At 25.7% G+C, this 11,085-nt stretch overlaps 1 protein-coding gene across 1 annotated transcript; it reads left to right on the top strand.

Moving 5' to 3' along the window:
* The first annotated feature begins 83 nt into the window (after positions 1-83).
* LOC122509845 (26S proteasome regulatory subunit 4) lies at positions 84-3,891 on the top strand. Its single transcript, XM_043624118.1, has 5 exons — positions 84-215; positions 1,694-2,255; positions 2,364-2,750; positions 2,971-3,206; positions 3,672-3,891. The coding sequence occupies exons 1-5, from the start codon at positions 213-215 to the stop codon at positions 3,804-3,806; spliced, it is 1,323 nt and encodes a 440-aa protein (XP_043480053.1). The 5' UTR covers positions 84-212; the 3' UTR covers positions 3,807-3,891.
* Positions 3,892-11,085: the final 7,194 nt, after the last annotated feature.

Genomic DNA, 11,085 nt, shown 5'->3' with positions numbered 1-11,085 from the left:
GATATTTAATTCTAATTTAATTTAATAAAATTTTTGCTCTAATTATAATTTACAAAAAAAATATTATTTTCTTTTCACTTCTTTTTTTGAAATTTCGAAACTTTCCCGCGGTATTTTTATCGAAACATCGATTTTGCTGCGATATACAAAATGGCGACACACTAGGAATGACTTTGTGATTTCTCGTGATTGTCAAAAGTTGTTTCATTAAAATGGTAAGTTACTCTTGTAATAAAAATATTTATAATCTTTTTCTTTAGGGGAATAATTTCTGCTTTTACAGTATTATTGTTTCAATTGATAAAATTTATCTCGTTTGTGTATTTTTCTACCTTTCGTTTATAACAGTAAACTAACCTCAAATTTTGTGACAAGATTTTTTATTTTAATAAAAGAGAAATGTTAATAAAGTTTGGGGGTATTTAATAAAATGGTCTTCTGGTGGAGCTTTCTTTGAGTTTGTTCATATTTTGTTTATAAATAGAAAAATGGTTGAAAATATTTTTGCTTGTCACTGTCAAAACAAAAGGTTATTTAAATTACTTTCCGAAGTTTCTTGTTTTTAATTTTTTGTATAATATATTGAAGAATTTCGATTATTTTGTGATTAAATATTTTTTGGAGTATTTAGTATTTAGTTTTAATATTATAATATTATTTTGTTTTAATATTATTATTTTTTTATTAGTATTATAATCTTTAGACAGACGGAAAACCTAAATATAGGCTCTACGTGTCATTGAAATTTTGTATATAATATGGTAAATTGAAGATTAAAAATTATTTAGGTATTGAAAATTATTTTCGGATTTTATTAAAGAGATAATTTATAGGTAGGTGGTCACTTTTTCTAAAAATATTTTCTATTCCTTGTTGTCTAAAAAAGCGATTTCTAATGAAATCTGTTTTCAGAAAAAAAGTTATGATTTCTAGGATTATTTATTTTCCTAAAATTTGTAAAGTTCCATAAACTTGATAAAAGTTAGAAAATTGTTAAAAAATTAAGATCAAGAAATAGAAACTATTTTGTATATTTTCTGTTTCTCAATTACAATTTTGTTTACAAAAGTATAAGTTTCTCTTTGAAAACAAAGAAAATTTTTTATAAAATTCCAATTTCTTATTACAACTTTTTTAAAAAATTCTGTTCTTCTTTGAAGAAAAAATAATTTGCATTATTTTTATACCAAAATTAATATATTCATAAAACGTTTTCTTAGAAAAGTTTATAGGTAGTTTGTATTTGTTAATTACGATTTAAACTAGATTATTTTAAAATTTTGTTAAAAAATTTGCATAATTTCAATTTTTCTGTTGTAATTTTTTAACAAAATCTCAAGTATTTTTTTTAAGAATTAAAAAATTTTTATAAAAATTTTATTTTTTTAATCAAAATACCTATTGATTGTCATTACAAAAATTGAATATTATTTAAAAAAAAAAGATTTTGAAAATTACCTTTGATAGAAAAGAAATTTTTAGAAAATGCCTTTTATTTGAAGAAAGAAAAATAGAAAATCACCTTCATCAGAAAAAAGTTTTTTCAGAAATTCACCTTTATTAAAAAAAAAGTTTAGAAAATATATTTTAGAAAAACTGTACCCCAACCAATTTGTAGAACCCCGAAAGGCCAAAAGTTGATCTACTAATATATTTTTTTTTATTTTTAATCTTGTTTTTTTCCTATTTCAAGGGACAAAACCATTCGGGGCCTGGAGGAACTGGCGGCGATAAGAAGGATGATAAAGATAAAAAGAAGAAGTACGAGCCTCCAATTCCTACGAGAGTTGGAAAAAAGAAGCGACGCACCAAGGGACCTGATGCTGCTCTCAAGTTGCCTCAAGTCACTCCCCATACTCGTTGTAGACTGAAGCTTTTAAAGCTGGAACGTATTAAAGATTATCTCCTCATGGAGGAGGAATTCATCAGAAATCAAGAGCGTTTGAAACCCCAGGAAGAGAAGAACGAGGAGGAAAGATCGAAGGTCGATGATCTTCGAGGAACGCCAATGTCCGTTGGAACATTGGAGGAAATAATTGACGATAATCATGCCATTGTTTCCACTTCCGTTGGCTCAGAGCACTACGTGTCAATTCTTTCCTTCGTCGATAAAGATCAATTGGAACCTGGATGTTCCGTTCTTCTAAATCATAAAGTTCACGCGGTTGTTGGCGTTTTAGGTGACGATACAGATCCGATGGTGACTGTCATGAAACTTGAAAAAGCACCGCAGGAAACGTACGCTGATATTGGAGGTAAATTTCAAAAATTATTTATTTTTTAGTTTTTTCTCGATTTTGATTGAAAAAGATTTCTTCAAAATCGAAGAAAATGAATAGAATTAACGATTTTTTGTATTTTAGGTCTCGACACTCAGATTCAGGAGATTAAGGAGTCTGTTGAACTTCCATTAACTCATCCCGAGTATTACGAAGAAATGGGAATAAAACCACCGAAAGGAGTCATTCTTTATGGACCGCCAGGAACGGGAAAAACACTTTTAGCAAAAGCCGTTGCGAATCAAACGTCGGCGACATTTTTGCGAGTCGTTGGATCCGAGCTCATCCAAAAATACCTCGGCGATGGTCCAAAACTCGTTAGAGAATTGTTTAGGGTTGCTGAAGAGCATGCACCTTCCATTGTTTTCATTGATGAAATCGACGCAGTGGGAACGAAACGTTACGACAGCAACAGTGGCGGTGAAAGAGAAATTCAACGAACCATGTTGGAACTTCTTAATCAGCTTGACGGTATTTCTTTTTATTTTATTTCCTATTAAATACAAAATAAATTTATTTATTTAAATGAATTTAATTTTCTAAAATAATTGTTAAAATTAAAGTTAAACTATTAAAATCATAAAGTAAATTGATTTAATTCATTTAAATCTTATTTATTTTATAAACGGCGAAAGCCCTTTCGTACCTATTATTGTAGTGGAATTTATTAAATAAATTTTTATTTTTTAAGGTTTCGACAGTCGAGGAGATGTGAAAGTTGTCATGGCGACAAATAGAATTGAAACTCTCGATCCTGCTTTAATTAGACCCGGTAGAATCGATAGAAAAATCGAATTCCCCTTGCCAGATGAAAAAACAAAGAGAAGAATCTTTAGTATACACACAAGTAGAATGACACTAGCTCCTGATGTTAATCTCGCCGAACTCATTATGGCGAAGGACGATTTATCAGGCGCTGATATTAAGGTAACAAAACTTTAAGAATTTTCCAAATGATCAATATTTCTTTACAAAAATTTACATAAGTAACTTAATGTACATGCTCCAGTTATCGTCACTGTTTTATTTACCGTTAATTTGCCCATTAACAACATTTTTAACATTTTTATCGTTTTCAATTGGTAAAAATAAAATAAAAAAATAATTGTTCAAAAAACTGTTGAAAAATATTTTTATTGATAGTATTTTTAATTATAAACAATTATTTTACTTAAATAATTAAATAATATATTTAAATAATAATTATTGAACCACAATTTAAATTATTAAAATTATGTGTTGAACATTGGTCTTTAGTTTAGTTATTTTCAAATGAATAAAGTAATAAATTTTCCAAATTAGAAAAAAGTCTTGGAATAATTTAAATTAATAAATTTAGTTATTTAATAAAATGTTCTACGCACAAATACTAAAAATAATTTTTCTTTCTAGGCAATTTGTACTGAAGCTGGTCTAATGGCGTTACGTGAACGTCGAATGAAAGTGACAAGCGATGATTTCAAGAAATCAAAAGAAAGTGTTCTATATCGGAAAAAAGAAGGTTCTCCCGAAGGATTATATTTATAGACTTGTTTCATTCAATTTTTTATTTCCCTTTTTGCTGAACTTAACTCAATAATTATAAAAAAATAAAAAATTGTACCGAAATTAACTACTTGTAATAATTTATACGAACTAATTAACTTTATATATCCATCAAAATAATAGGCGATTAAAAAATAAATTTCTTAAAGTTTCAAATAATAATATTTGTTAATTACTCTTAGTTTTCTTATTTTCTCATTTTATAACTTTTGTTTATTAATTTTTCTTATTTTAAAAAAATGTTGTCCTTTATTAATAAAATAAATTGAATTGAGGTAATATTAACTTTCTCAATTTTAATATTTTAAAGAAATTAAAATAAAAAATATTAAGAAAGTAAGTAGAGGAGAACGGGGCGAAGCAGCCAAGATGGCACATTTTGGTTTGCGAGGCAGTTATTTAAATAGGTTTTTTCAATTTTAATATCGCGTTAGAAAGCTTGTCTTACTGGCTAAAAAATCGCCATAGAACATTTTGACGTAGGTTGCACTTAAAAATTTCTACAACCTTTTTCCCAAAGGACCACATTTTGGCATATTTGAAAAAACGTGAGGTGAGGCGGCCAACTATTTTAATAGTTAAAAAAACTTAAAGTTACAATTAGTGAAACATAACAAGGTAGTTGTCCTTAACTTACTTTTATTTTGTTAGTAAAATTCAAAAATTTACATATAAATAATATTATAATAATAACATTAATTAAATTCAATTTAACATTTTAAGGAAATATAAATTTGTTATTCTTAAAAAATGGTTTATAAAATTCAATGTTAAGTTTAAAATGTATTGGAGTAGGAAAAAAAGAGAAAACATTTAGAAGAACCAATAAAATCAACTCAAAAACGAGTACTTTTTACCACGAGTACTTTTTTAAGAAAACATCCACAAAACCCGTAATATTAAAAATATCGCAATTCCATTAACACCATCGTCTTCAGCACTAAATTCTGCATTAAAAATCACTTTACAAGAATTTTATTCGTGTAACTCTATTAACTAAAATCACCAAAATAACTCTTAGAAAAGTTACATCCAAAAATTCTGTTTTCATAAATGATACTGTCATTGCTAAACTGCTGCAGCAATAATGCCCATCTATTAGCAACTAAAGTAAACTACCATAAGCAGTCTACATTATCAATAGCGCACGATTTGAAAAAATTATGCAGAAATAAGAAGCAATTGGCACCCAATTGGCTGCCTCGCCCCGTTCTCCTCTAAGACACCCTAAAAAGAGTAATGAAAAAAAAGATTAAAAATAGAAAGAAATTATTTTTGAAGAATAGAAATATTAAATTAGTGAATAAATAAATAAATTTCTCCTCATGATTCATTAATTAATTAAATAATTATAATAACAATTTTGTTAGTTTTCACAGACTTTTATAAAAATTGTCTTTAAAAATAAATTCCTCAATTTTAATTTTAAAAAAAGTAAAGCAATTTAAATAAAAATATTAAAATAGAATAAAACAATATTTAAAAAAAAGATTACAAACAGAAATTATTTTTGAATAATTAATATATTAATTTATGGTAAAAAACTAAATTAATTTCTTTTCCTAATTGAGGCCTTGGATCCAATAACTCGCCCGACGCTCAGAGGAACGCGCAACTGTCAGTCAGTGAGCAGTGAGCGCCTTTGGGCCACTCACTGCTACCCGACTGGTATTAGCGCGTGCCTTCGAGCGTCGGGCGAGTTATTGGATCCAAGGCCTCAATTGATTAAATAATTACAATATTAATTACTTAGTTATTTTCTTAATCTTATTTACTTACTTTGTTCACTTTAATTTTTATTATAATAAATATAATATTTTATAATCGTTTATTTTAATTTCATTAATCATTAATAATAAATTATAATTTATTAATAAATATTAAAATTTTTGTTATAATTTTTTCAAGAATTTTAATTGAAAATAAGTCATTTTTTCAAGTATTTTATTACAATTTTAAAAAATTAACTTTTAAAAAATTTTAATTAAAAATTTTGGAAATAATTGAATTCTCAAAGATTTTAATTGATACTCTTCAAGTGTAAGTTCAATAAACATGAAAATTATTGAAAATTAGGTTCTAAAAATAATATTAAAATAGATTTTTGAAAAAAGTAAATCTGGGAATTATTTTGTTCGATTTTTTAAAATTCAATTACCTATTTTCAATATTTTCAATTTTCCAAAAATTCAAATACATACACAAAATAATAACATTAAAATTTTTTAGAATTATTTTTAATATTTTAAAATTCTTCAAAAAATTATTTTTTTTTAAATTATACAAAAAGTTTTCAATTATTTTCGAAAAATTACATAGCAATATTAATAAAAAACTAATTCTTAGAATTGCTTTATCATAATTTTTTAAGATTCAATTACCTTCGATCAAAGTAAGAGAAAAGTTTTAAAAATATACTATTTTAGAATTTTTGAGAAATCATTTATAATTAAAATTCGTCAAAAATTTGATTTTTTTAAAATATTTTTTTATAACTCAATTATTTTTAAAAGATTTTACCAAATTTCAATTTTTTGGACATTTAAATACTGGTTTCATTAATATTCATTGAATTATTATTATTATAGTATTATTAATAAATAATATTAAATGATAATTAATAAATAATAAATCATGTGAAAGCTTTTTCGTTTTCGACATTTAAATTGAATTTGCCGCCATTATACCAAAGTATGTTGCCGTTTCCGGTTTGGTATTTTCCTCGTACTTTGTCTTTTCTTGCGATAAAATATGAGAATTTGGTAAAATAATCATCACCAGTGATTTTAGAATAAGGAAAATAGAATAAAAGTAAATTTTAAATAAATATTTTTAATGATAAAAAACAACTAAAACAAGTTAGTTTGATTTCCGTAGTGGCGCTGTTCGTCACATGCGCCGCCATTTTCCCCAAGTTTTTCATCACGTGACCAGGACCACGAGTGCGTACTGCCGTTGTGTTTAGGCATGAAATTTCCATTTTAAAAGTGTTCAATCTTTTATACTAATTCTATTTTAGTTTTATTTCTTTGAGTAATACACTGAGCAAAGTTATATATAAATTAAATGAAAGAAATTCGAGAAAAATTGAAAAGTACAACAAAGTAAAAAAGTACAGTCCCTGCAAGTAGAACTTTTTGTCCGGATCGTTCGGATTCTTTCTTCCCGTTTGTTTATTATTGCTTTCTCATTATTTAACATTTTGAGTGTAAATTTCGTGAAAATTTGTATAATTTATCCATACTGCGTAAGGGGAATTGAATAGTTAACATGTTTACGTTGCGCGTATTTGCATTTCAAAGTGAAGAACAGTACACTATGAGCACGTTGACTTTGATCAAAAGTTACAAAACATCAACACAGACGATCTTGAGAATTGGTGAGAAAAATAATTGCAGGCTACTTAAAAATCAATTTTTAATCTCAAGACATGTATTAACGAAGGAAGTTGTTTTAATCACAGGTTATGTGTACATATAAGGAGCAAGCAAAAAACAAGGAAAAGGAAAATAAAACGAATTCGCTGAGAGTCAACAATTGTCAATAATAAAGGAACCGTTTCTGTAGAAATCGGTGAGTCAAGAACGTCAAAAATAATTGCACTTTAAGGTAATTTCTCTCTTTCTATAAATATTTTTTTATATATAAACGTATTCGCCTGACGATTTTGAGATATTATATCAACGACTTAAAAATTTTAGTGGATTTCAACAAATTTAAGTGAACGTTAACAATTTAAGTGCGAACAAGTTTAACATAACCTCAAAACTGATAAAAAATACGCTGTGTCTATTTCGCCCGCAAACGGGCGAAATAAGAGTGATGAATTATTTCGCCCGTCACTAAAAATACGTAGGTGGGGGACAACGGGCGAAATAAGAGCAATGAATTATTTCGCCCGTTATATAGTTATTCCTATAATACCATTGAAAAATTTTTAATTTTTAAGGTGAATGACAGAAATGAAAAGAAGTGTGTTCAAGTCAGGTTAGTAACCTTCACACCAAATTCAAATAATTATGTGTAGCTCATTTTTAAAAAAAGTACAGTTTCTTTATTTAAGTTTTAAAATGAATTTCACACTTTCACACTTTCTTTAAAAAAAATGTTTTTGTCAATCAAAATAAAAAAAAATAAAATTATTTCTAAATTTTTCTTTCAAAAATAGTATCATAAAACTTATTTTCCAAATCTGAGTTAATATACTTTTGAACTGATTTGAACAAAAATAATAAGAATTTTCTAAAAATTAATGTTTTTAGTCTACATAGATAGGTAGAAAAAATATTAAAATACATAATCTAGTTTATTTTATAAAATATTATGTAGAAAATTACTAATGAGCACCAAAAATATTGATAAATAAAGAAAGTTTGTGAATTATTATAAAAATTCACAACTTTTTAAGTTTTTAATTCAATCTTCACAAAAATATACAAGTGACAAGCTAACCTTTTTCCCATTAAAATTAATTAAAAAACCAAAAACGGGCGAAGCAATGTGTAATTGCTACTTCGCCCGTTTGACATATTTTTTTTACTTATTTTTCATGATGGGCGAAATAATTTACTATTTTTATTTCGCCCGTTTCCCCCTACTCACTAATTTTTCATGACGGGCGAAATAATTCATCTCTCTTATTTCGCCAGTTGTCCCCCACCTACGTATTTTTAGTGACGGGCGAAATAATTCATCACTCTTATTTCGCCCGCAAACGGGCGAAATAGACACAGCGTAAAAAATAACGAAAATAAATTTCTAAATTATCTGAATTCTATGACTTTTAGATAAATAATTTTAAAAAAGTAGGGGAGAGTCTCCAGTTGTGAGACGGGTTTCATTTTTGACCCGTAAATTGTAAACGGGTAAACGAAATTGTAAATAAAATACACCGTTCGAAAGGTAACAGAAATACGCAACTTTTATTAAAAGAAAGTATAGTGTTTCGATGAACTCAAAAAATTTTACGATACATTTTCCGAGCACATCGCTTTTTTCAAAAAAAAAAATGTCTCCAGTTGTGAGACACTCATTAAAAATTGCTAAAATTTAATAAGTTTGACATAAAACGTTATGTTTAGTAGAAATAATTAAATATATTAATAATATATATTATTATATACTAAATAATAATATTTATTCGCCAAAATATGACTATCAAATAAACACAATTAAATAGCTTCAACAAGAGCATTAAAATTGATTTCTTCTGAATCAATTGACTTTTTTCCACTTGACATGCCCAAAAATACTAGAAACAAAAATCAAAACAACATTTAAATAGTATGCCTGCAAAGTCGTATTTTTTATGCTGCCCAGATGGGCGTTGACACCGTCTCACAACTGGTGATATGCTGTGTCTCACACCCAGAAATTGGCGCTATTTTGAAAAAGGAAAATTAAATTATTTTCAACCGTAGATTGGAACAATGCAATATTGCATCACAAAATATAAGGAAAACACTAAAAGAAAATGCATTACATTTACCTTTTCCAATTAATTAACTTGGAAAAAAAGTACTTTGCATTTATTGAAAAAACGCTTTTTAGTCGATTATCACACACAGTGTTGGTATTTAACAAAAACAGTTTATATATCCGCTTCGGCGTACACGAAAAAGTTGGCTCATATAAAAAGAAATGTTTTTATACAAACCAATCGGCTTTTTAATATTGCATGTTAAAAAAAATTGTCTGTCTCACAACTGGAGGTGTCTCACAACTGGAGACTCTCCCCTATAAATATCACAAAATTATTATATTTTTCTACTTTTTCGTGACATTTTTTGGGAATTTATAGGAAAATGTTTTCCATAAAGAGTATAAATTTTCTATTTAGTATATGAAGTAACTTGAAATCGCTTAGTATGGGAGTGTGTATACAAGAAGTATAGCAGTAATTTAAAAAGTGATTTTAATTTCCCGAGTGTGAAATATTATCGGTGAAGTGGAAAACATTATTTGGCGGTTTGAAAGAGACATTATTATGACGTCGTTACTGAAATATCACGGGTAATGTAAAATCGTTAGCGTATCATGTACAGATATTGGATAAAGTGAATTTGCAAAATTTTACCCCCGACAGTGGTCATAATCCATTATCATCAAGTTAATGGTGTAATTTTATAAATCTATTTTAATAAATATCGATTCTTTTTTTACATATATGTAAATTTTCATATAAATGAAAATACAAACTCTCCACCTCAAGTTATTATTAAAATTATTATTATCTATTATCTATTATAATAATTAAAATAAAAGTAAAAATAATAATAATCATAACAGTAATAATAGTAATAATATAATAATAAGTATTATTATTTTCTTACGTACTTTTTAAAATAAATATTAGCAATTTTAAAAATAATAGAATTTAAAAATTTTTAATTCAAATTTCCCTTATAAAAATAAAGTATGAAATGGAATATCATAATTATATTCTAAGACAGGGAATTAAAATCACCACAAATTTTAATACAAAACCTTCAATTTTTTTCTATTTCTGACAATAATTTCTTTTTAAATAACTTAATTCTTGAACAACTGTCATTAAAATTATTTAATGAATAACTTTACTTAAATATTTCAAAATCAATTCAATTTTAAAAGACTTGCGTTTACAATTTTTATAAGTACATCAACTTTAAAAGGTTTTAATTTGAAAATTTATAAAATTTCAATTTTTTATTGAATTTAATTATAGAAATTTTGAAAAACTTAGATTTTTGCAAAATGTTAATAATTTAAATTATTCTTCTTAAAATTAGTTAAATTTTCCAATATATTTAATTAATTTTATTAAAAATAATGGATTTATAAAAAAATTTTAGTTAAAAACATTTTAAATAATTGAATTTTGGAGAAGTTACAAATTATTGCAGAAATTCAATTATTTTCAAAAGTTTCAAAATTCTACTTACAAAGTTCAATTATGTACAAAATTTAAAAAAAAATTCTCGTCAAAATCACAATTATCTTTATAAATAACAAAATTCTTCTTCAAAATTTAATTATTTTTAAAAATATCAATAAAATTCTTGTCCTAATTTCAATTATTTTCGAAAATTTTTCTCAATTTAATGATTTTTAATATCTACTATTTTAATAAAAATTCTCAAAATGAATTCAATTCTTTAAAAAAAATTTCAATAAAAGTTTACGCAAATATTTAATTATTTTAATAAATAATAAAAATTTCACAGGAATTCAATTATTTACAAATTTTTTATAAATTTCTTCGCAATATTAAATTATTTTC

Source organism: Leptopilina heterotoma, unplaced genomic scaffold (assembly GCF_015476425.1).
Source record: "Leptopilina heterotoma isolate Lh14 unplaced genomic scaffold, ASM1547642v1 Lhet_63, whole genome shotgun sequence".
NCBI classification, from domain to species: Eukaryota; Metazoa; Arthropoda; class Insecta; order Hymenoptera; family Figitidae; genus Leptopilina; species Leptopilina heterotoma.
This window is presented reverse-complemented; position numbering and strand designations above follow the sequence as displayed.

Bases quoted from the DNA above. Each gene is read 5' to 3' on its own strand.
- LOC122509845 (XM_043624118.1), top strand. The intron at 2,256-2,363 runs GTAAATTTCAAA...TTTGTATTTTAG, and splicing joins AACGTACGCTGATATTGGAG to GTCTCGACACTCAGATTCAG. The intron at 3,207-3,671 runs GTAACAAAACTT...TTTTCTTTCTAG, and splicing joins TATCAGGCGCTGATATTAAG to GCAATTTGTACTGAAGCTGG.